This window comes from Salmo salar, chromosome ssa17, assembly GCF_905237065.1.
Source record: "Salmo salar chromosome ssa17, Ssal_v3.1, whole genome shotgun sequence".
Taxonomy (NCBI): domain Eukaryota; kingdom Metazoa; phylum Chordata; class Actinopteri; order Salmoniformes; family Salmonidae; genus Salmo; species Salmo salar.
In genome coordinates, this window is record NC_059458.1 from 32,100,838 (window position 1) to 32,127,553 (window position 26,716).

The following is a 26,716-nucleotide window of genomic DNA, read 5'->3' on the forward strand; positions in this document are numbered from 1 at the left end:
TCTACCACTGAATTGTCCTGAAACAATAGAGATGGTATTCAGCCCAGAGTCCAGGGTCTACCACTGTATTGTCCTGGAACAATAGAGATGGTATTCAGCCCAGAGTCCAGGGTCTACCACTGTATTGTCCTGGAAAAATAGAGATGGTATTCACCCCAGAGTCCAGGGTCTACCACTGAATTGGGCTGAATTGCCCTGGAACAATAGAGATGGTATTCACCCCAGAGTCCAGGGTCTACCACTGTATTGTCCTGGAACAATAGAGATGGTATTCAGCCCAGAGTCCAGGGTCTACCACTGAATTGGGCTGAATTGCCCTGGAACAATAGAGATGGTATTCACCCCAGAGTCCAGGGTCTACCACTGAATTGTCCTGGAACAATAGAGATGGTATTCAGCCCAGAGTCCAGGGTCTACCACTGAATTGTCCTGGAACAATAGAGATGGTATTCACCCCAGAGTCCAGGGTCTACCACTGTATTGTCCTGGAACAATAGAGATGGTATTCACCCCAGAGTCCAGGGTCTACCACTGAATTGTCCTGGAACAATAGAGATGGTATTCAGCCCAGAGTCCAGGGTCTACCACTGAATTGTCCTGGAACAATAGAGATGGTATTCAGCCCAGAGTCCAGGGTCTGCCACTGAATTGCCCTGGACAGTGCTGCTCCTTCTGTACTAATGGTAGTGAAATGAGTGGAATGTGACTAGTGAAATGAATGTGTCTCCCCCACAGGTTAGCTGAAATGGAGAACCGTAATGGATCTTATCTGAATGACAGTATCTCACCCAATGAGAGCATGTGAGCCCACCCCTTCCTCTTTCAATCCTGTCGTTGATTGGCTTGCTTTGTGAATTGGCTCAGTGGGTTACGTATGAAGCTGTGTTGTCTCTGTGAGGTGGGTTCTGTCTAGACCAGTCATGGGTAACGCTTGGAGAGTCTCCTACGGATGGTTTTAAAGGTTCATCTAACTATCACACAAACTGTTAAACTAACTATCACACAAACTGTTTAACTATCACACAAACGGTTAAACTATCACACAAACTGTTAAACTATCACACAAACTGTTAAACTATCACACAAACTGTTAAACTATCACACAAACTGTTAAACTATCACACAAACTGTTAAACTAACTATCACACAAACTGTTAAACTAACTATCACACAAACTGTTCAACTAACTATCACATAAACTGTTCAACTAACTATCACATAAACTGTTCAACTAACTATCACACAAACTGTTCAACTAACTATCACACAAACTGTTCAACTAACTATCACACAAACTGTTCAACTAACTATCACACAAACTGTTCAACTAACTATCACACAAACTGTTCAACTAACTATCACACAAACTGTTCAACTAACTATCACACAAACTGTTCAACTAACTATCACACAAACTGTTCAACTAACTATCACACAAACTGTTCAACTAACTATCACACAAACTGTTCAACTATCACACAAACTGTTCAACTATCACACAAACTGTTAAACTAACTATCACACAAACTGTTAAACTAACTATCACACAAACTGTTCAACTAACTATCACACAAACTGTTCAACTAACTATCACACAAACTGTTCAACTAACTATCACACAAACTGTTCAACTAACTATCACACAAACTGTTCAACTAACTATCACACAAACTGTTCAACTAACTATCACACAAACTGTTCAACTATCACACAAACTGTTCAACTATCACACAAACTGTTAAACTAACTATCACACAAACTGTTAAACTAACTATCACACAAACTGTTCAACTAACTATCACACAAACTGTTCAACTAACTATCCACTAAACAGAGCACGCTGTTGAATATCAACAAAGTTGCAGTTTGAGCATCTATAGACCATCTATAGACCATCTATAGACCATCTATAGACCATCTGTAGACCATCTATGGACCATCTATGGACCATCTATAGACCATCTATAGACCATCTATAGACCATCTATAGACTATCTACTGACCATCTATAGACCATCTATAGACCATCTATAGACCATCTGTAGACCATCTATTGACCATCTATAGACTATCTACTGACCATCTACTAGACCATCTATAGACCATCTATAGACCATCTATAGACCATCTATAGACCATCTGTAGACCATCTATTGACCATCTATAGACCATCTATAGACCATCTATTGACCATCTATAGACCATCTATAGACCATCTATTGACCATCTATAGACCATCTATAGACTATCTACTGACCATCTATAGACCATCTATAGACCATCTATTGACCATCTATTGACCATCTATTGACCATCTATTGACCATCTATAGACCATCTACAGACCATTTTCAGACCATCTATTGACCATCTATTGACCATCTATTGACCATCTATTGACCATCTACTGACCATCTATAGACCATCTATTGACCATCTATAGACCATCTATAGACCATCTACAGACCATCTACTGACCATCTACAGACCATCTATAGACCATCTACAGACCATCTACAGACCATCTATAGACCATCTACAGACCATCTATAGACTATCTATTGACCATCTATAGAGCATCTATTGGGAACAATCCAAATACAATGTTGTCCTGTCAGGCTTTTATCAGTGAACTATAGAGAATCATCAGTGGATGTTCTTCTATCATTGGCTGCTTTCATAAATCTTCCTCCAATCCCTGTCTGTGCACACGACAGCTTTCTTAACATATATTCGATAAGTCCTTTCTCAGAGCGCAGAACAAGCATTAGAGGCTTAAGGTTTGAGTGACTGATAAGTGGGATACCTGGTATTATTACAACTATTCACAGACAGACACACAGAGAGAGGAGAGAGATAGATACAGAGAGAGAGCCCAGCACATGCTGGATATGTTGAATTGAAATTATTCCATTACTGTCTGCATTTTCACCATCAACAGTACAGCCAGAATGATATCACAACTTTAACCCTACCCCCAAGCCAACAGGTTAATGATATCACAACTTTAACCCTACCCCCAAGCCAACAGCCAGAATGATATCACAACGTTAACCCTACCCCCAAGCCAACAGGTTAATGATATCACAACTTTAACCCTACCCCCAAGCCAACAGCCAGAATGATATCACAACGTTAACCCTACCCCCAAGCCAACAGGTTAATGATATCACAACTTTAACCCTACCCCCAAGTCAACAGGTTAATGATATCACAACTTTAACCCTACCCCCAAGCCAACAGGTTAATGATATCACAACTTTAACCCTACCCCCAAGCCAACAGGTTAATGATATCACAACTTTAACCCTACCCCCAAGCCAACAGCCAGAATGATATCACAACGTTAACCCTACCCCCAAGCCAACAGGTTAATGATATCACAACTTTAACCCTACCCCCAAGCCAACAGGTTAATGATATCACAACTTTAACCCTACCCCCAAGCCAACAGGTTAATGATATCACAACTTTAACCCTACCCCCAAGCCAACAGGTTAATGATATCACAACTTTAACCCTACCCCCAAGCCAACAGGTTAATGATATCACAACTTTAACCCTACCCCCAAGCCAACAGGTTAATGATATCACAACTTTAACCCCTACCCCAAGCCAACAGGTTAATGATATCACAACTTTAACCCTACCCCCAAGCCAACAGGTTAATGATATCACGACTTTACTCCCTACCCCCAAGCCAACAGGTTAATGATATCACAACTTTAACCCTACCCCCAAGCCAACAGGTTAATGATATCACAACTTTAACCCTACCCCCAAGCCAACAGGTTAATGATATCACAACTTTAACCCTACCCCCAAGCCAACAGCCAGAATGATATCACAACTTTAACCCTACCCCCAAGCCAACAGGTTAATGATATCACAACTTTAACCCTACCCCCAAGCCAACACGTTAATGATATCACAACTTTAACCCTAACAGCCAGAATGATATCACAACGTTAACCATACCCCCAAGCCAACAGGTTAATGATATCACAACTTTAACCCCTACCCCAAGCCAACAGGTTAATGATATCACAACTTTAACCCTACCCCCAAGCCAACAGCCAGAATGATATCACAACGTTAACCCTACCCCCAAGCCAACAGGTTAATGATATCACAACTTTAACCCTACCCCCAAGCCAACAGCCAGAATGATATCACAACGTTAACCCTACCCCCAAGCCAACAGGTTAATGATATCACAACGTTAACCCTACCCCCAAGCCAACAGGTTAATGATATCACAACTTTAACCCTACCCCCAAGCCAACAGGTTAATGATATCACAACTTTAACCCTACCCCCAAGCCAACAGGTTAATGATATCACAACTTTAACCCTACCCCCAAGCCAACAGGTTAATGATATCACAACTTTAACCCTACCCCCAAGCCAACAGGTTAATGATATCACAACTTTAACCCTACCCCCAAGCCAACAGGTTAATGATATCACAACTGAGCCTTCCCTGTGGCTCAGTTGGTAGAGCATGGTGTTTGCAACGCCAGCATGGTGTGTGCAACGCCAGGGTTGTGGGTTCGATTCCCACGGGGGGCCAGTACAAAAAAGGAAAAAAATGCATGAAATGAAATGGATGCAATCACTACTGTAAGTCGCTCTGGGTAAGAGCGTCTGCTAAATGACTAAAAAAAATAAAAATTTTTTTTTTTTAACCCTACCCCCAAGCCAACAGGTTAATGATATCACAACTTTAACCCTACCCCCAAGCCAACAGCTCTACATATCAAAGGATATGTATTTGTCAGAGTGGATAATTGAACATTGAATTGAATGAAATATACTTGAATACTGAACAACAATCTGTGGTAAATGTGTCAATTTATAGCTGGTTGGCTCCTCTCTGTCTCTCTGGCTCTCTGGCTCTGTGTCTCTGTGTCTCTCTGTCTCTCTGGCTCTCTGTCTCTCTGTCACTGAAAATGAATGTTGTTAGTTGACTGGCTGGCCGTTGTGAGGCTGTTAGGTGTGACTGGCAGCTAATAGCAACCTCTCTCTGTGTGTATGTCCCCCCCTCTCCTTCCCCCTCCCTCCTTCTATCACTGTAGTGATGATGAACACCTGCTGATTCAGCACTACTGTCAGAGTCTGAACCAGGGCTCTCCCCTCAGCCAGCCACGCAGCCCCGCCCAGATCCTCATCTCCATGGAGAGTGAGGAGAAGGGGGAGCTGGAGCGGGTGCTCAACGACCTGGAGTCAGACAACAGGTGAGGGGAACAGTGTGACACATTCATACCAACTGATCCCAACACAGAAGTGATGTAGACAAGCTTCACCATCGAACGTCCATGTTGGATCCAGACGATTCTACAGTTGTGTCAGTCGCTTTACAGTTGTCTGGTGGGTTGATAGGTTATCACTAGTTACCACAGCCACAAAGTCATAAACCCCACCTATTTAAAAAATATACATCTAATTTTAAGGGCACTCCGTTCATCCACCTCTGGCCTGCTCGCCTCCCTACCTCTGAGGAAGCACAATTCCCGCTCAGCCCAGTCAAAACTGTTCGCTGCTCTGGCACCCCAATGGTGGAACAAGCTCCCCCACGACGCCAGGACAGCGGAGTCAATCACCACCTTCCGGAGACACCTGAAACCCCACCTCTTTAAGGAATACCTGGGATAGGATAAAGTAATCCTTCTAACCCCCCCCTTAAAAGATTTAGATGCACTATTGTAAAGTGGTTGTTCCACTGGATATTATAAGGTGAATGCACCAATTTGTAAGTCGCTCTGGATAAGAGCATCTGCTAAATGACTTAAATGTAAATGTAAATGTTTAAACCTAACCCTAACCACACTGCTAACCTTATGCCTAACCTTAAATTAAAACCTAAAAGGATTATTTTTTTTATCATGAAATTTGATGATATTATAGCCAATTTTGACTTTGTGGCTGTGGTAACTAGTGGAAACAGAGTTGATAGGTTACTGTAAAGCACTTTGTGACTGATGTTGTTGTAAAAAAGATACAAAATAATTTGATTGAGGGATTAATTGACTAGACTGAGCTGAGTTAGCCTGGGTACCAGTCTGTTTGAGTTAATATTCAACTCCTTGGCATATCACGGAGTGGAATGTTAGGAAACAGGTTCTGGATTTCAGGCTAGAGCTGAGTCCCGTTGTGTACATGTCAGTCAAGGGCACATCAACAGATTTTTCTCCTAGTCGGCTCGGGGATTCACACCAGTGACCTTTCGGTTACTGGCCCAACACTCTTAACCACTGTCCGCTCCCTCTCAGGAAGCTACAGGCAGAGTATGACAAGTTGAAGAAGGCCCACGACCACAAGGGTCTGTCCCCGCTCCCCTCACCCCCGGAGATGCTGCCCGCTTCACCCCAGAGCCCACGGGACGCCGAGCTGATCGCTGAGGCCAAACTGCTGAGGCAGCACAAAGGACGGCTGGAGGCTCGCATGCAGATCCTGGAGGACCATAACAAACAACTGGAGTCACAGCTACACCGGCTCAGACAGCTACTGGAACAGGTACTAAAACACACACAGTACACACACACACTATACACACACTATACACACAGTATACACACAGTATACACACACACACAGTACACACACTATACACACACACACACAGTACACACACACACTATACACACACTATACACACACTATACACACACACACACACAGTATACACACAGTATACACACACACACGCTATACACACAGTATACACACACTGTACACACACTATACACACACACACACTGTACACACACAGTATACACACTATACACACACACACACAGTATACACACAGTATACACACACACACACACGCTATACACACAGTATACACACTATACACACACACACAGTATACACACAGTATACACACACACACACAGTACACACACACACTATACACACACTATACACACACTACACACACACACACACACACACACACACACACACACACACACACACACACACACACACACAGTATACACACAGTATACACACAGTATACACACACACAGTATACACACACACAATACACACACACACAGTATACACACACACAATACACACACACAGTATACACACACACACACACACACAGTATACAGATAGTACACAGACATACAGTATACGCACACACGCACGCACACACACACACACACACAGTATACAGAAAGCACACACATGTGAGCACACACACCAGATCACACCAGACAGAGTCCAAAACCAGTTATGTCTGTCTGTCTGTCTGTCTGTCTGTCCTACATGACCAAAAGTATGTGGACACCTGCTTGTTGAACATCTCATTCCAAAATCATGGGCATTAATATGGAGTTGGTCCCCCCTTTGCTGCTAGAACAGCCTCCACTCTTCTGGGAAGGCTTTCCACTAGATGTTGGAACATTGCTGCGGGGACTTGCTTCCACTCAGCCACAAAAGCATTAGTGAGGTCGGACACTGATGTTGGGCTATTAGGACTGGCAGTCGGCGTTCCAATTCATCCCAAAGTTGTTCAATGGGGTTAAGGTCAGGGCTCTGTGCAGGCCAGTCAAGTTCTTCCATACCAATCTCGACAAACCATTTCTGTATCGGCCTCGCTTTGTGCATGGGGGCATTGTCATTCTGAAACAGGAAAGGGCCTTCTCCACAAATTTGGAAGCACAGAATCGTCTATAATGTCATTGTATGCTGTTCCTTCACTGGAACTAAGGGGTGTAGCCCAAACCATGAAAAACAGTCCCAGACCATTATTCCTCCTCCACCAAACTTTACAGTTGGCACTATGCATTGGGGCAGGTAGCGTTCTCCTGGCAGCCACCACACCCAGATTTGTCCGTTGGAATGACAGATGGTGAAGCATGATTCATCACTCCAGAGAATGTGTTTCCACTGCTCCAGAGTCCAATGGCGGTGAACTTTACACCACTCCAGCCGACTCTTGGCATTGCGCATGGTGATCTTAGGCTTATGTGTGGCTGCTTGACCATGGAAACCCATTTCATGAAGCTCCCGATGAACAGTTCTTGTGCTGGAACTCGGTAGTGAGTGTTGCAACCGAGGACAGATGATTTTTACACGCTAAGCGCTTCAGCACTCGGCGGTCCCATTCTGTGAGCTTGTGTGGCCTACCACTTCCCGGCTGAGCCGTTGTTGCTCCTAGATGTTTCCACTTCACAATAACAGCACTTACAGCTGACCGTGCCAGCTCTAGCAGTGCAGAAATTTGACAAACTGACTTGTTGGAAAGGTGGCATCCTATGACGGTGCCACGTTGAAAGTCACTGAGCTCTTCAGTAAGACCATTCTACTGCCAATGTTTGTCTATGGAGATTGCATGGTCGTGTGCTTGATTTTATACATGTCCACATACTTTTGTATATATACTGTGTCTGTCTCCAGACTGGTGAGTGTGTGGGATAATGCCTGTGTCTGTCTCCAGACTGGTGAGTGTGTGGGATAATGCCTGTGTCTGTCTCCAGACTGGTGAGTGTGTGGGATAATGCCTGTGTCTGTCTCCAGACTGGTGAGTGTGTGGGATAATGCCTGTGTCTGTCTCCAGACTGGTGAGTGTGTGGGATAATGCATGTGTCTGTCTCCAGACTGGTGAGTGTGTGGGATAATGCCTGTGACTGTCTCCAGACTGGTGAGTGTGTGGGATAATGCCTGTGACTGTCTCCAGACTGGTGAGTGTGTGGGATAATGCCTGTGTCTGTCTCCAGACTGGTGAGTGTGTGGGATAATGCCTGTGTCTGTCTCCAGACTGGTGAGTGTGTGGGATAATGCCTGTGTCTGTCTCCAGACTGGTGAGTGTGTGGGATAATGCCTGTGTCTGTCTCCAGACTGGTGAGTGTGTGCGATAATGCCTGTGTCTGTCTCCAGACTGGTGAGTGTGTGGGATAATGCCTGTGTCTGTCTCCAGACTGGTGAGTGTGTGGGATAATGCCTGTGACTGTCTCCAGACTGGTGAGTGTGTGGGATAATGCCTGTGTCTGTCTCCAGACTGGTGAGTGTGTGGGATAATGCCTGTGTCTGTCTCCAGACTGATGTGTGTGGGATAATGCCTGTGTCTGTCTCCAGACTGGTGAGTGTGTGGGAAATGCCTGTGTCTGTCTCCAGACTGGTGAGTGTGTGGGATAATGCCTGTGTCTGTCTCCAGACTGGTGAGTGTGTGGGATAATGCCTGTGTCTGTCTCCAGACTGGTGAGTGTGTGGGATAATGCCTGTGTCTGTCTCCAGACTGGTGAGTGTGTGGGATAATGCCTGTGTCTGTCTCCAGACTGGTGAGTGTGTGGGATAATGCCTGTGTCTGTCTCCAGACTGGTGAGTGTGTGGGATAATGCCTGTGTCTGTCTCCAGACTGACTCCAAGGTGAACGGTACAGCCCTGTCCTCTCCCTCCACCTCGTCCCAGCGCTCTGATACCAGTCTGCCTCTGATGCGTGTAGCAGGCAGCCAGACTACAGAGACCATGGGTGAGACTGGAACTCCACTCAGCACAATATCACCAGCTATGAGCCCACTGGACCAGACTGGTTGTTACAGTGTTATGTCATATTTTGGGACGCTATGGTCCGGTTGATGCTATACTGGTTTTAAAAATACGTTTCCGTATGAAGTCTTTGTACTGACCTGAAGTCGTCTTTGGACTGGTTGTAATCATTTTCTTTGCTGTAGGTGACGATGAGCTGTCGAGTCCGTCCCAAGATGCATTGGGGCTAGAGGAGGTGATGGAGCAGCTGAACAACTCCTTCCCACACAGCCAAGGTAGAACGCACACACACACACACACACACGGACATCCTACTCACTCAAGCAATTTCCATAGATGCACACATCACCTCATATTAGAACTACAGTCCAGGCGGTTCATTCTCCTCATGATCTAAACAGTAGGATCAGCCTCAGTGGCTCATCTTGACTACTGTTATTCATTCTACACATTGACTGACCTCTTGAAGTACATGGAACCTTTTCCTCTCAGTCCTCTGATTGTTCCCTCCTTTCTCTTTATTTCCTCCTTCCCTGTTCTGTGGCTGTGACCCAGGAGGTCGAAGGGGAAACCAATGAGAGGTCAGTGGGGTCACCAGCCCCGTCTACTGTACCCTCCTCTCCTGGCCAGTTCTCCCTCCTCTTCTCTCCTCTCTCTATTTCATTCCTCTTCCCTATTCCTCTCTATTTCTCTCTGTTCCTCTCTATTCCTCTCTATCTCTCATATTTCTTGGTGTATTTTGTGTTTGTTTGAGGGGGTGGGGTGGGATTGTTTACTTTAGTATTTGAAGATATGCATTCATGAGTGTTTAATATTTGGGTGAGAGTGTGTGTCTGTTAGTCCATCTGACGGTTCCTTCTGTCCCTCCTCTCCAGGACTGAGTGTAGGCAGTCTGTTCCACATGGCAGATGACCTGGGTCGAGCCATGGAGTCATTGGTCAACGTGATGACGGACGAACAGAGTGGCGAGTAGCGACAGACGAGGGCCCGCCCCTTACCCACTCCCCCCCCGGCCCCCCGCATGCTTTTCTAGTCAAAACAACTGGATTGGACACGTTTACAAAGAGAAAAATACATATATTTTTGTGAAGGATCAGCATTACAAAACTTGTAGATTTCAGTAGTTTCTTAAAAGTATTGAACATGGTTTTATTAACAAAAGGCAGGTTTTTAAACTTCTATGCAATTGTATAAAAAATAAGAGAAAGAAAAAGTATGTGTAAATCTTGTGAACATATTTCCATTTCTTTGTATGGAGCGCATTTCACAACATTTGTATCGAAAAGAAAGATTGTAAACATAAGGGTGCTTTATATTACAAAACTATGTTTATTATAACAACAAAATATGAAATACTGTAAAGGCAATGCAGTCGTCCTGTACCCTTTCAGCGTAGAGACTGACTGTGTGTATGTATGCACGTTTGTGTGTGTCTTGGTACGCAAGGATGTGTGTGTGACGTGTGAAGGTAATCTATTTTCCACATTGCATTATAGCTTTTGCTTTGGGCTGATATTGTTTATCAAACCATCCATCCATCCATCCATCCATCCATCCATCCATAGGTCATCTTTTTCTTTAGTAGTGTCTGTTTGATGATCATAATATGATACTATGCCCTTTGCCTGCATTCACCGCAGCTCTGGTCCACTCCTATGTGTTGAATCTACCATGAGGACCCATAGAGCTCTGGTCCACTCCTATGTGTTGAATCTACCATGAGGACCCATAGAGCTCTGGTCCACTCCTATGTGTTGAATCTACCATGAGGACCCATAGAGCTCTGGTCCACTCCTATGTGTTGAATCTACCATGAGGACCCATAGAGCACATACTGAAAGGTCCAATCGGATATTAACAGCAGTTATTGTTGTTTTTCAAATGAAGGATTGGGCCTTTAACACTGACAGAAAGCAAGTAATAGTGTTGTTTTAATACCTATTCATAGTAGTTTTGTAGGATTATGGAAGTGAATTTGAATTGAATACCATTTAAAATAGAGCTACAGTAGTGTGACATTCAGCTGGTTGTAATCCTGAGATGATTTTATTGATTTGAAATCTATTTGATCTGAGTTCTCTCCTAGTGTGATTGGGAGTGTTTTAAGATACACGTGTATGATTCTAGAACGCCCAGTAATGCAAGCTCTACCTCGTTTTAATTGGTCGAAACCCAACTTTCACATTCTTTTTCATTCTGATCCATCCCCTGTTTCCCTTCCTAGGAAGGTGCAGAAAATATTCTACTGTAGTTGGATGCCATCTAAAATAACCCACCCATGTTCTGAAATGGAATGACTCCCTCCAGATACATACACTGTAGTGTCCTCAGCGTAGTTGGATGCCATCTTTAAGAACCCACCCATGTTCTGAAATGGAATGACTCCCTCCAGATACATACACTGTAGTGTCCTCAGCGTAGTTGGATGCCATCTTTAAGAACCCACCCATGTTCTGAAATGGAATGACTCCCTCCAATCTGAATGTGTTCAGATACATACACTGTAGTGTCCTCAGCGGTTCATTAAGACATAGAAAGGAAATGTCAGACAACTGGACCAGGGTGCACTACTGTTATCCATCCTGGACAGACTAGAGTTGATCTTCTGTGTGATAATGCATTTGTTTTCTTTTATTTGTGTGTTCCTTTATGGAATTGCATGGTGTGGGGGCGTTATCAGTGTGTGTGAGGTCACAGTTGATTAAATATTCCCATGCTTATTTAAAATCCAACCAATTGAAGGTATTCTTCATGATTATATTCTAGTTTCATGACAACACCTTTTTATTTGTTTTTGCACCATGGTATAGCAGCATGATCAAAGATAATGATTCATTACTCCAATACACTGCGTTATTCATTTCTAACCCTGGAGTTGTATTATCCATCTTTTTCAATAACTCATCTGTTTCACAACATATCAAATTCCACCAAATATATGCCTTACTACTGTATTATACAATGCTTTACTGTGTCTATCAATAAAGCGGTGATGTTGACTTGAGCTCCCTCCTTGTCTTTCTCTAAACCATTTCAGACACACACCACCTCACACACAGGAATGTGTTATATCACTGTTCTTTATTCCTAAGAGTCATTGTATTCTATTCAACAGCCATCGAACAACGGCAGTATGTGACTAAAACACCACGGTGAAAGTTGTTTTATATAAGTTGTCTCAATCCGTCTGATTCGATTTCACCTGGAAGGAAAAGATGAAGTTTCAGTGGGGAGTGAATGTTTGTAAAACCCTTATCATCCGTTAGACATTATACCATGGCATTGTTGAACACTCGTTTCTGATTGGCTTGACGGGCATTCTAGAGAGAGTTCAGATACTGTAAATCACTAACCGGTGGTGGAGAGAAGAGGTCTGCGAGGGAGGACCACTCCACGTCTGACTGAGAGGGGAGAGGAGATGAGGCGGACCTTGGAGACCCGTCTGGAGCCCGTTGGTATGATCCTTGGTCCTGGTGTCATACATACGCTCGGGGAGGATGGGTGAGACCACTCGTTAAGGAGGGGACAACAGAGACCATCGCTGCTTTCACTGAGAGAAACTTTGACCTTTGCCATTAACTCTGTAAAAACCAATCATGTCCTCATTGCGCTATTCTATAACCATGCCATATAACCATTACCATTACACCAGTAGTGTAAGATCTCTCACTGCACAATGAAAACATCACAGAGGCTACCAACTCTATAGTAAATATTGACAACCCTAGGAAGTTATCCGTAGAGGACTATCCAAATAACATGGGACTACAAGCCATTTGAGAAGGATATTAGCTAAGACAGGCAGGTAGAAGATCTCAGTCTCAGTCTTGATGTGGATGTGGTGTGAGATGTAGACCTCTCCCTCTGCAGACTCCTCCAGACCTATAGTCATGGCATACAGCTCCACCTGAAGCTCAGTCTTCATCCCAGCAGCCACCTGCAGCAAAGGTCAGGGGTCAATTTAGTCATATCAGGAAGTGAAGTGAAATGTATGAATCTAAAACATCCTCAAAGAAAACAATGGGAAATGTTCCGCTTGTGTATTGAATAAAGCTGACAACGGTAACTATCACTCTGCTCAGTAGAACTCACAGGTCCAGGGGTGTAGATGACTCTGATTCCAGTACCAGGGGACGGCTGTTTCACACTGAACCTAAAGTACCACAACACAGAACAGTCGCTGAACTTACCAGAACATAGACGGAGAAGAACACACCCTGACGACAACCAAGACCTTAAACCTTGTCATTTTCAGTGCACCACCATCTTTGACAGACATGTCCACAAACAGCCATACTAATTGTTCATGGATCTATTTCTATCTATGTAGGTGTCTGGTCTGACCTGCAGGTGTGGAAGCCCACGTTCTTCATGAGCACGGGGATGCTATAGGTGCAGCCCTCCTTTAGGGTCCCAAACTGGACCTCTGCTGGGAGGAGCTCAAACCCCCGTGGAGCGAGCTGCTGCCCCCCCGTCACAGACACAGTCTTCACCTTCCTCCTCACCGGCTCCTCTACACACAGGAACTGAGAGCCAGACTCGTGTTAGGTCTCCATGGTAATGCCTAGGCTCTAGCTCAGTAAGCTATGACTTATTGAACTGACAGGACAGATACAGTAGTGTTAACTGATGTGGTTCAGTGTATTAACCTTGTACCAGAAGACTCGTGTTAGCTCCCTGGGCTACAGCCTAGGCTTTAGCTCAGCAGGATAACACCGTCTTGTGGCGTCCAGAAGACCCAGGGCTACAACGCGGAAGATCCGCGTTATAGCGCCACTGAAATTTGAAAGGTCATTTCCGACTGAGCCGACATATGCAGCGTTTCCCATGAATGCGGTCTCCATGAACATTGCCCTTTAAATTTCAATGGCCTAGAGCTCAGATCTTCCATGATACAGATTATATCTAGGCCCCAGTCACACACTTCCCATATGTCCCCCAGCCCACACTCCCATCAATTCACAACATTCACACCTACAGTCACAAACATATCCTCAATCGACATATGCAACTCTCACTGGGTGGGTGAGGAACACTAGTGTGTGCACCTGTGTGTGTGCGTGTGCGTGTGTGTGTGTGTGTGTGTGTGTGTGTGTGTGTGTGTGTGTGTGTGTGTGTGTGTGTGTGTGTGTGTGTGTGTGTGTGTGTTACCTGCTGGTTGGGCACGCTGAAGGGTTTGGAGCTGAGGATGGAGGCTGGCAGCTTGACTCTGTGTCTGCGTGGGTTCCCTGCCACGTCCACCTGGGTACTGCCAGGCTCAATACCACCACCATGCTGCTGCTTCACTGTAGAGACACCATGAGAGCTGTCCCCTACAGGAGAACACACAAAGATCTAGATATCAGTAGCAGAGTAACAGATACAAGACCATGATGACATGACTGATTTATTAACAGTAGGTGTCTGCAAACTGTTGGGAAAATGGTGTTTGACCAAACAGAATGCTATTTGGCATGTTAGTCATTTAGCAGACGCTCTTATCCAGAGCCACTTCCAGTTAGTGCATTCATCTTAAGATGGCTAGGTGGGACAACTTTTCAAGTACCAACTTGAGTAAATGTCTGATTTTCAAGGTATTCCAGTACTTGAATTTCAGAGTGCCAAATTCAAGCACCTTGTGCGAACCCTGCCTACCAGACATGCCACCAGGGGTCTTTTCAAAGTCCACAGATCCAGAAAAACTAATAAAGCAATACCTCACGGCACAACACCGCAGTACATACATACTTGTTGTGTGTATGTACTGAAATGTATGTGTAACTGATAGATGCACAAACACACACACGCACACACACATTAAGGTTTTTAAATTGATGTAAATTGTAAAGTCATTTGTCTGTAATGTCTTTTTCGTTATGACTCGAACCCCAGTAAGACTAGTTTTCGCCACTCATACCCTAACACTAACCCAAGTCTAAGTCGTGTACTGAGCAGACCTGCAGTTTGAGGGGTGGGGTTGGTGGGTCTCCTAGGCAGCGCATCACTTCCTGCTGCGTGAGAGGGCGTGGGGTTCAAAGGTCGCTGGGCTGCCTCAAGAACACACACAAAAACAAATAACATGCCAAACAGGGTCACTTTCTCAATGAAGGACAAAATTACACAATGCTTCAATACTGAAGAATCAATATCATTAGAATTGTTATAAATGTAGCCTAGCTTTAACCTGTCTCTCGAGGGGCATCCTCGAGGTAGTTCTGGGAGTTGGGAGTCTTGGGGAATGGAGGAAGGTCCTGAGACAGAGCTCTCATATCAGGGACCTGACGGGAAACCCCAGATAGTTGTGTTATATACGTACAGTAGCTGAGCTGAATACCATCTGCAATATGTTGCACAGGTTGGAGAGGCACATAGTGAAGCTTATATTAACCCCCTCTGTACCAAACCAAATGCTATGCTAGTAGCATTGGGAAATATTGTCTAGACGCTTTTTTCCAGTTGACATTAAGTTTATAAATTGACTGGCTGGGCTGTGGGACAATGGACGCGTATTAATGAATCTAATGGAACTGTTAACAGGCATTACGTAGCTGTGCTGAATACAATCCATTGATGAGAAAGCTATGTCACCTCCGAGTACTCAAAACCTGCTCCTTTCTCGGAGTGGAAATAAGGAGGAATGATTCTGTTTCTTAGAGCCTCTCTGTAAATCTTCTCCTGGTCCAGCTCCTGTCTGAACAGTACAGCAACATTAAAACATTCATTAATAGCTTAAATATTCCTGGGAAAATATGTGAATGTCCACTATGTCAGCTCTATAAATTCAGAGCAGTTTGTTAGTTACCTGTGTTGCTCTATCCTGCTCTTCCACATAGTTTCCTGTGCCTCTTCACTGAAGCTGTAAAACAGGAGATTGGAATATGATGATAAGATAATGGAAAAGGTTCAAAGCTGTAGATATTTATGTCAGGTTAGTTATGATACAGATCTAGTTATGATACAGATCTAGGATCAGGTTAGTTATGATACAGATCTAGTTATGATAGAGATCTAGGATCAGGCTAGTTATGATACAGATCAAGGATCAGGCTAGTTATGATACAGATCTAGTTATGATACAGATCAAGGATCAGGCTAGTTATGATACAGATCTAGTTATGATACAGATCTAGGATCAGGCTAGTTATGATACAGATCTAGTTATGATACTGATCTAGTTATGATACAGATCTAGGATCAGGTTAGTTATGATACAGATCTAGTTATGATACAGATCTAGGATCAGGTTAGTTATGATACAGATTTAGTTATGATAGAGATCTAGGATCAGGCTAGTTATGATACAGATCTAGGATCAAGCTAGTTATGATACAGATCTAGGATCAGGTTAGTTATGATACAGATCTAGTTATGATACAGATCTAGGATCAGGTTAGTTATGATACAGATCTAGGATCAGGTTAGTTATGATACAGATCTAGGATCAGGTTAGTTATGATACAGATCTAGTTATGATACAGATCTAGGATCAGGTTAGTTATGATACAGATCTAGTTATGATAGAGATCTAGGATCAGGCTAGTTATGATACAGATCAAGGATCAGGCTAGTTATGATACAGATCTAGGATCAGGCTAGTTACGATACAGATCTATTTATGATACAGATCTAGGATCAGGCTAGTTATGATACAGATCTAGTTATGATACAGATCTAGGATCAGGCTAGTTATGATACAGATCTAGTTATGATACTGATCTAGTTATGATACAGATCTAGGATCAGGTTAGTTATGATACAGATCTAGTTATGATACAGATCTAGGGTCAGGCTAGTTATGATACAGATCTAGGATCAAGCTAGTTATGATACAGATCTAGGATCAGGTTAGTTATGATACAGATCTAATTATGATACAGATCTAGGATCAGGCTAGTTATGATACAGATCTAGGATCAGGTTAGTTATGATACAGGTCTAGGATCAGGTTAGTTATGATACAGATCTACTTATGATACAGATCTAGGATCAGGTTAGTTATGATACAGATCTAGTTATGATAGAGATCTAGGATCAGGCTAGTTATGATACAGATCTAGGATCAGGCTAGTTATGATACAGATCTAGGATCAGGTTAGTTATGATACAGATCTAGTTATGATACAGATCTAGGATCAGGCTAGTTATGATACAGATCTAGGATCAGGTTAGTTATGATACAGATCTACTTATGATACAGATCTAGGATCAGGTTAGTTATGATACAGATCTAGTTATGATAGAGATCTAGGATCAGGCTAGTTATGATACAGATCAAGGATCAGGCTAGTTATGATACAGATCTAGTTATGATACAGATCAAGGATCAGGCTAGTTATGATACAGATCTAGTTATGATACAGATCTAGGATCAGGCTAGTTATGATACAGATCTAGTTATGATACTGATCTAGTTATGATACAGATCTAGGATCAGGTTAGTTATGATACAGATCTAGTTATGATACAGATCTAGGATCAGGTTAGTTATGATACAGATTTAGTTATGATAGAGATCTAGGATCAGGCTAGTTATGATAGAGATCTAGGATCAAGCTAGTTATGATACAGATCTAGGATCAGGTTAGTTATGATACAGATCTAGTTATGATACAGATCTAGGATCAGGTTAGTTATGATACAGATCTAGGATCAGGTTAGTTATGATACAGATCTAGGATCAGGTTAGTTATGATACAGATCTAGTTATGATACAGATCTAGGATCAGGTTAGTTATGATACAGATCAAGGATCAGGCTAGTTATGATACAGATCAAGGATCAGGCTAGTTATGATACAGATCTAGGATCAGGCTAGTTACGATACAGATCTAGTTATGATACAGATCTAGGATCAGGCTAGTTAAGATACAGATCTATTTATGATACAGATCTAGGATCAGGCTAGTTATGATACAGATCTAGTTATGATACAGATCTAGGATCAGGCTAGTTATGATACAGATCTAGTTATGATACTGATCTAGTTATGATACAGATCTAGGATCAGGTTAGTTATGATACAGATCTAGTTATGATACAGATCTAGGGTCAGGCTAGTTATGATACAGATCTAGGATCAAGCTAGTTATGATACAGATCTAGGATCAGGTTAGTTATGATACAGATCTAATTATGATACAGATCTAGGATCAGGCTAGTTATGATACAGATCTAGGATCAGGTTAGTTATGATACAGATCTAGGATCAGGTTAGTTATGATACAGATCTACTTATGATACAGATCTAGGATCAGGGTAGTTATGATACAGATCTAGTTATGATAGAGATCTAGGATCAGGCTAGTTATGATACAGATCAAGGATCAGGCTAGTTATGATACAGATCTAGGATCAGGCTAGTTACGATACAGATCTAGTTATGATACAGATCTAGGATCAGGCTAGTTACGATACAGATCTATTTATGATACAGATCTAGGATCAGGCTAGTTATGATACTGATCTAGTTATGATACAGATCTTGGATCAGGTTAGTTATGATACAGCTCTAGTTATGATACAGATCTAGGATCAGGTTAGTTATGATACAGATCTAGTTATGATAGAGATCTAGGATCAGGCTAGTTATGATACAGATCTAGTTATGATACAGATCTAGGATCAGGCTAGTTATGATACAGATCTAGGATTAGGCTAGTTATGATACAGATCTAGGATCAGGTTAGTTATGATACAGATCTAGTTATGATACAGATCTAGGATCAGGTTAGTTATGATACAGATCTAGTTATGATAGAGATCTAGGATCAGGCTAGTTATGATACAGATCTAGGATCAGGCTAGTTATGATACAGATCTAGGATCAGGTTAGTTATGATACAGATCTAGTTATGATACAGATCTAGGATCAGGCTAGTTATGATACAGATCTAGGATCAGGTTAGTTATGATACAGATCTAGGATCAGGTTAGTTATGATACAGATCTAGTTATGATACAGATCTAGGATCAGGCTAGTTATGATACAGATCTAGTTATGATACAGATCTAGGATCAGGTTAGTTATGATATAGATCTAGTTATTATGCAGATCTAGTTATGATACAGATCTAGTTATCATACAGATCTAGTTATGATACTGATCTAGTTATGATACTGATCTAGTTATTATACAGATCTAGTTATTAAACAGATCTAGTTATGATACTGATCTAGTTATTATATAGATATAGTTATTATACAGATCTAGTTATTAAACAGATCTAGTTATTATACAGATCTAGTTATTAAACAGATCTAGTTATGATACTGATCTAATTATGATTCAGATCTAGTTATTATACAGATCTAGTGATGATACTGATCTAGTTATTATATAGATCTAGTTATGATACTGATCTTGTTATGATACCGATCTAGTTATTATACAGATATAGTTATTAAACAGATCTAGTTATTGTACAGATCTAGTTATTAAACAGATCTAGTTATTATACAGATCTAGTTATGATACTGATCTAGTTATTATATAGATCTAGTTATGATACTGATCTAGTTATGATACAGATCAAGTTATGATACTGATCTAGTTATTATATAGATCAAGTTATGATACTGATCTAGTTATGATACTGATCTAGTTATGATACAGATCAAGTTATGATACTGATCTAGTTATGATACTGATCTAGTTATGATACAGATCAAGTTATGATACTGATCTAGTTATTATATAGATCAAGTTATGATACTGATCTAGTTATGATACTGATCTAGTTATGATACAGATCAAGTTATGATACTGATCTAGTTATGATACTGATCTAGTTATGATACAGATCAAGTTATGATACTGATCTAGGACCAGGCTAGTTATGATACTGATCTAGGACCAGGCTAGTTCTGATACTGATCTAGGACCATGCTAGTTATGATACTGATCTAGGACCAGGCTAGTTCTGATACTGATCTAGGACCAGGTTAGTTATGATACTGATCTAGGACCAGGTTAGTTATGATACTGATCTTGTTATGATACCGATCTAGTTATGATACAGATCAAGTTATGATACTGATCTAGGACCAGGCTAGTTATGATACTGATCTAGGACCAGGCTAGTTCTGATACTGATCTAGGACCAGGTTAGTTATGATACTGATCTAGGACCAGGCTAGTTATGATACTGATCTAGGACCAGGCTAGTTCTGATACTGATCTAGGACCAGGCTAGTTCTGACCCACCTGTCTGTGTCTTTCTCTGAGAGCGAGGCCTCAGTCTGCAGGGCTGGAGTCTTCACTGCCTGGATGTACAGGGTGGCTGCATCCACTGAGGTGGAACAAACACAAACACACTCCCTACTCAACTTACCATTCCTTTTCCCTTATCCAATCCATTGCTACAGCTAGGAAATAATCTCCAAGCCCCATAAAAGTGCCAAGCCAAAATGAAGGACTTACCGGGGCAGATTCTGTTCTCTATAGTGGGGTGCTCTGACTCTGGAAGTGACTGAGGAAGAAAAAATGCACATGGTGATACACAATACTACAGCACCTGCGTAACAGAATACTACAGCACCTGAGTAACAGAATACTACAGCACCTGAGTAACACAATACTACAGCACCTGAGTAACACAATACTACAGCACCTGAGTAACACAATACTACAGCACCTGAATAACACAATACTACAGCACCTGAGTAACACAATACTACAGCACCTCAGTAACAGAATACTGCAGCACCCGAGTAACCGAATACTACAGCACCTGAGTAACACAATACTACAGCACCTGAGTAACAGAATACTACAGCACCGGAGTAACAGAATACTACAGCACCTGAGTAACAGAATACTACAGCACCTGAGTAACACAATACTACAGCACCTGAGTAACACAATACTACAGCACCTGAGTAACACAATACTACAGCACCTGAGTAACAGAATACTACAGCACCTGAGTAACAGAATACTACAGCACCCGAGTAACACAACAGCACCTGAGCAACACAATACTACAGCACCTGAGTAACACAATACTACAGCACCCGAGTAACAGAATACTACAGCACCTGAGTAACAGAATACTACAGCACCCGAGTAACACAACAGCACCTGAGCAACACAATACTACAGCACCTGAGTAACACAATACTACAGCACCCGAGTAACAGAATACTACAGCACCTGAGTAACAGAATACTACAGCACCTGAGTAACAGAATACTACAGCACCTGAGTAACACAATACTACAGCACCTGGGTAACAGAATACTACATCACCTGAGTAACACAATACTACAGCACCTGGGTAACAGAATACTACATCACCTGAGTAACAGAATACTACATCACCTGAGTAACAGAATACTACATCACCTGAGTAACAGAATACTACATCACCTGAGTAACACAATACTACAGCACCTGGGTAACAGAATACTATATCACCTGAGTAACAGAATACTAGATCACCTGAGTAATTCGGGCAAATTTGATCAGGTCAGCAGCATCGACCTTCTCCTCCTCAGTACGTATGTGTGTGTGTGTTTGTGTGTGTATGTGTTGTGTGTGTGTGTGTTTGTATGTCTGTTTGTGTGTGTGTGTGTTTGTATGTGTGTGTGTGTGTGTTTGTGTGTGTATGTGTGTGTGTGTTTGTATGTGTGTGTTTGTATGTGTGTGTGTGTGTGTGTGTGTGTGTGTGTGTGTGTGTGTGTGTGTGTGTGTGTGTGTGTGTGTGTATGTGTGTGTGTGTGTGTGTGTGTGTATGTGTTTGTATGTGTGTGTACTGACTGACCAGGACCAGTTTGAGCAGGTCAGCAGCGTGGATCTTCTCCTCCTCAGTACGAGGGTCATTCAGCTGCATCTTCTCTGTCAGTTTCTCTCTTTGGACAACCTGCTCCATGTACTCCTACAATACCAGTAACAAGAGGAGGAGGACCACATGTTGAGACAGGACCAGGTACAGGAGGAGGACCAGGTACAGGAGGAGGAGGACCACATGTTGAAACAGGACCAGGTACAGGAGGAGGACCAGGTACAGGAGGAGGAGGACCACATGTTGAGACAGGACCAGGTACAGGAGGAGGAGGACCACATGTTGAGACAGGACCAGGTACAGGAGGAGGACCAGGTACAGGAGGAGGAGGACCACATGTTGAGACAGGACCAGGTACAGGAGGAGGACCAGGTACAGGAGGAGGAGGACCACATGTTGAGACAGGACCAGGTACAGGAGGAGGACCAGGTACAGGAGGAGGAGGACCACATGTTGAAACAGGACCAGGTACAGGAGGAGGACCAGGTACAGGAGGAGGAGGACCACATGTTGAGACAGGACCAGGTACAGGAGGAGGAGGACCACATGTTGAGACAGGACCAGGTACAGGAGGAGGACCAGGTACAGGAGGAGGAGGACCACATGTTGAGACAGGACCAGGTACAGGAGGAGGACCAGGTACAGGAGGAGGAGGACCACATGTTGAGACAGGACCAGGTACAGGAGGAGGACCAGGTACAGGAGGAGGAGGACCACATGTTGAGACAGGACCAGGTACAGGAGGAGGACCAGGTACAGGAGGAGGAGGACCACATGTTGAGACAGGACCAGGCACAGGAGGAGGACCAGGTACAGGAGGAGGAGGACCACATGTTGAGACAGGACCAGGTACAGGAGGAGGACCAGGTACAGGAGGAGGAGGACCACATGTTGAAACAGGACCAGGTACAGGAGGAGGACCAGGTACAGGAGGAGGAGGACCACATGTTGAGACAGGACCAGGTACAGGAGGAGGAGGACCACATGTTGAGACAGGACCAGGTACAGGAGGAGGACCAGGTACAGGAGGAGGAGGACCACATGTTGAGACAGGACCAGGTACAGGAGGAGGACCAGGTACAGGAGGAGGAGGACCACATGTTGAGACAGGACCAGGTACAGGAGGAGGACCAGGTACAGGAGGAGGAGGACCACATGTTGAGACAGGACCAGTTACAGGAGGAGGACCAGGAAGAGGTTCCCGTGGTGGTCTGTGACCTCACACAGTGTCTTTGAGGTGGTGTGATTCATCCTGTAGCTGCCTGGCTGCTCTCTGGGACTCCAGCTGGCCAGACTCAGGGTTGGGCTGTGTTCAGGGTGTGATGTGTACACACAACTACCGTCCAGGTTGATGAACAGCAGACCTACACTGGACGGGTACACCTAGAGGGCACACGGGGACACGGACAGTCACCTAGAATGAATATAGCACGTCAGAACAGTCATTTGGTAGACTCATGAAAGGAAGCTTGGATCTTCTCCTCCGATGCTCTCCACGTTATGAGAAGGAGGTGGGAAGACAACGGGAGGAATGAAGGAGGGGCTTTTAACATTCACCCCCGGTTTCTCTTACTTGGTACGCTCCGTTGCAGGTGGCAGTGACGACGCTCCCGTCTCCAAAGAACACGTTGCAGGACCTGTCCTCGCCGAACATGGTTACCGTGGCAAACCCCAGCCGCTCCACCATCACCACCTTCTCCTTATGACAGACACTGCTGCTGGACCTCTCCCCTGGTAACACAACGTAGACATTATCACACCATGAACTATCCTTCCTACACACACTGCTGCTGGACCTCTCCCCTGGTAACACAACGTAGACATTATCACACCATGAACTATCCTTCCTACACACAGTGTTGTCTCTCCCCTGGTAACACAACGTAGACATTATCACACCATGAACCATCCTTCCTACACACACTGCTGCTGGACCTCTCCCCTGGTAACACAACGTAGACATTATCACACCATGAACTATCCTTCCTACACACAGTGTTGTCTCTCCCCTGGTAACACAACGTAGACATTATCACACCATGAACCATCCTTCCTACACACACTGCTGCTGGACCTCTCCCCTGGTAACACAACGTAGACATTATCACACCATGAACTATCCTTCCTACACACACTGCTGCTGGACCTCTCCCCTGGTAACACAACGTAGACATTATCACACCATGAACTATCCTTCCTACACACACTGCTGCTGGACCTCTCCCCTGGTAACACAACGTAGACATTATCACACCATGAACTATCCTTCCTACACACAGTGTTGTTTCTCCCCCTGGTAACACAACGTAGACATTATCACACCATGAACCATCCTTCCTACACACACTGCTGCTGGACCTCTCCCCTGGTAACACAACGTAGACATTATCACACCATGAACTATCCTTCCTACACACACTGCTGCTGGACCTCTCCCCTGGTAACACAACGTAGACATTATCACACCATGAACTATCCTTCCTACACACAGTGTTGTCTCTGTCCTGGTAACACACACTACTAATGTATCAGACCAGGTAGCAGTTAGTAGTATAGCCTTTAACCTGTATCAGACCAGGTAGCAGTTAGTAGTATAGCCTTTAACCTGTATCAGACCAGGTAGCAGTTAGTAGTATAGCCTTTAACCTGTATCAGACCAGGTAGCAGTTAGTAGTATAGCCTTTAACCTGTATCAGACCAGGTAGCAGTTAGTAGTATAGCCTTTAACCTGTATCAGACCAGGTAGCAGTTAGTAGTATAGCCTTTAACCTGTATCAGACCAGGTAGCAGTTAGTAGTATAGCCTTTAACCTGTATCAGACCAGGTAGCAGTTAGTAGTATAGCCTTTAACCTGTATCAGACCAGGTAGCAGTTAGTAGTATAGCCTTTAACCTGTATCAGACCAGGTAGCAGTTAGTAGTATAGCCTTTAACCTGTATCAGACCAGGTAGCAGTTAGTAGTATAGCCTTTAACCTGTATCAGACCAGGTAGCAGTTAGTAGTACAGCCTTTAACCTGTATCAGACCAGGTAGCAGTTAGTAGTATAGCCTTTAACCTGTATCAGACCAAGTAGAAGTTAGTAGTTTAGCCTTTAACCTGTATTTTTTTATTTATTATTTTACCTTTATTTAACTAGTCAAGTCAGTTAAGAACAAATTCTTATTTACAATGACGGCCTAGGAACAGTGGGTTAACTGCCTTGTTCAGGGGCAAAATGACTGATTTTTACCTTGTCAGCTCGGGGATTCGATCTTGCAACCTTTCGGTTACAAGTCCAACGCTCTAAACACTAGGCTACCTGCCAACCCGATCAGACCTGTATCAGATCATTTAGCAGTTAGTATGATAGCCTTTAACCTGTGTTAATGTGTTCCTGGGACCAGCCACTGAGAGCCTCTCTCTCCTGGTACAGGGTTAGAGTTAGGGTTAGGGGTGTTGGGTACCTGTGTTAATGTGTTCCTGGGACCAGCCACTGAGAGCCTCTCTCTCCCGGTACAGGGTTAGAGTTAGGGTTAGGGGTGTTGGGTACCTGTGTTAATGTGTTCCTGGGACCAGCCACTGAGAGCCTCTCTCTCCCGGTACAGGGTTAGAGTTAGGGTTAGGGGTGTTGGGTACCTGTGTTAATGTGTTCCTGGGACCAGCCACTGAGAGCTCTCTCTCCCGGTACAGGGTTAGAGTTAGGGTTAGGGGTGTTGGGTACCTGTGTTAATGTGTTCCTGGGACCAGCCACGAGAGCCTCTCTCCCGGTACAGGGTTAGAGTTAGGGTTAGGGGTGTTGGGTACCTGTGTTAATGTGTTCCTGGGACCAGCACTGAGAGCCTCTCTCCCGGTACAGGGTTAGAGTTAGGGTTAGGGGTGTTGGGTACCTGTGTTAATGTGTTCCTGGGACCAGCCACTGAGAGCCTCTCTCTCCCGGTACAGGGTTAGAGTTAGGGTTAGGGGTGTTGGGTACCTGTGTTAATGTGTTCCTGGGACCAGCCACTGAGAGCCTCTCTCTCCCGGTACAGGGTTAGAGTTAGGGTTAGGGGTGTTGGGTACCTGTGTTAATGTGTTCCTGGGACCAGCCACTGAGAGCCTCTCTCTCCCGGTACAGGGTTAGAGTTAGGGTTAGGGGTGTTGGGTACCTGTGTTAATGTGTTCCTGGGACCAGCCACTGAGAGCCTCTCTCTCCTGGTACAGGGTAGTGATCCTGGTTCCGTCTGCATGGTCGACGATCACCGTCGCGTCTCTGTCCAGCACAGACATCACCTTGTCCTCCCGCGTGATAACAACCTGCTCACAGAGACAAGGCAGAAGAGCTACTTTTACATATCACATGTGAAGGAAGTCAAAATGTTGACACCTTCAGAGTATCAGCTGGTCAAGCATTTGGGACTTTTGCAAAGGTCATGAGAAAACTAAAATGTGTTATTAACAACCACGTTGCTGGTTCGGATGCTCACAGTTTGGCT

General features: G+C 43.8%; 2 protein-coding genes across 18 annotated transcripts in view; one reads left to right on the top strand and one right to left on the bottom strand.

The window, feature by feature from the left end:
- Positions 1-12,507, top strand: part of LOC106592409 (dystrophin) — a 395,558-nt gene extending 383,051 nt beyond the window's left edge. For 14 of the 15 annotated variants that reach the window (XM_045699451.1, XM_045699449.1, XM_045699448.1 and 11 more), the window contains 6 exons: positions 736-801; positions 5,078-5,236; positions 6,272-6,515; positions 9,372-9,486; positions 9,689-9,778; positions 10,379-12,507. In XM_045699451.1, the coding sequence (XP_045555407.1) occupies positions 736-801; positions 5,078-5,236; positions 6,272-6,515; positions 9,372-9,486; positions 9,689-9,778; positions 10,379-10,476 (772 nt within the window). In that variant the 3' untranslated portion in view covers positions 10,477-12,507. Of the gene's footprint in view, positions 1-735; positions 802-5,077; positions 5,237-6,271; positions 6,516-9,371; positions 9,487-9,688; positions 9,779-10,058; positions 10,085-10,378 lie in introns of all 15 variants that reach the window. The other variant, XM_045699450.1, reaches the window with a different exon arrangement.
- Positions 12,508-12,565: 58 nt separating this feature from the next.
- LOC106575971 (sperm-associated antigen 17) lies at positions 12,566-25,910 on the bottom strand. Of its 3 annotated transcripts, XM_045699472.1 has the most exons (15): positions 25,623-25,910; positions 23,838-23,995; positions 22,244-22,357; positions 20,902-20,950; positions 20,686-20,770; positions 16,285-16,338; positions 16,071-16,173; positions 15,667-15,760; positions 15,440-15,532; positions 14,655-14,815; positions 13,848-14,029; positions 13,596-13,656; positions 13,293-13,440; positions 12,857-13,004; positions 12,566-12,705 (listed from the first exon to the last, which is right to left on the bottom strand). In XM_045699472.1, exons 2-15 carry the CDS (start codon positions 23,949-23,951, stop codon positions 12,702-12,704), a joined length of 1,410 nt encoding a protein of 469 aa, XP_045555428.1. In that variant the 5' UTR covers positions 23,952-23,995; positions 25,623-25,910; the 3' UTR covers positions 12,566-12,701. The 3 variants fall into 3 exon arrangements, with proteins under 3 accessions (XP_045555428.1, XP_045555427.1, XP_045555429.1); XM_045699471.1 differs by lacking the exon at positions 25,623-25,910 and having other exon boundaries at positions 23,838-24,530; XM_045699473.1 differs by lacking the exons at positions 23,838-23,995; positions 25,623-25,910 and adding an exon at positions 23,488-23,610.
- Between the last annotated feature and the right edge of the window lie 806 nt (positions 25,911-26,716).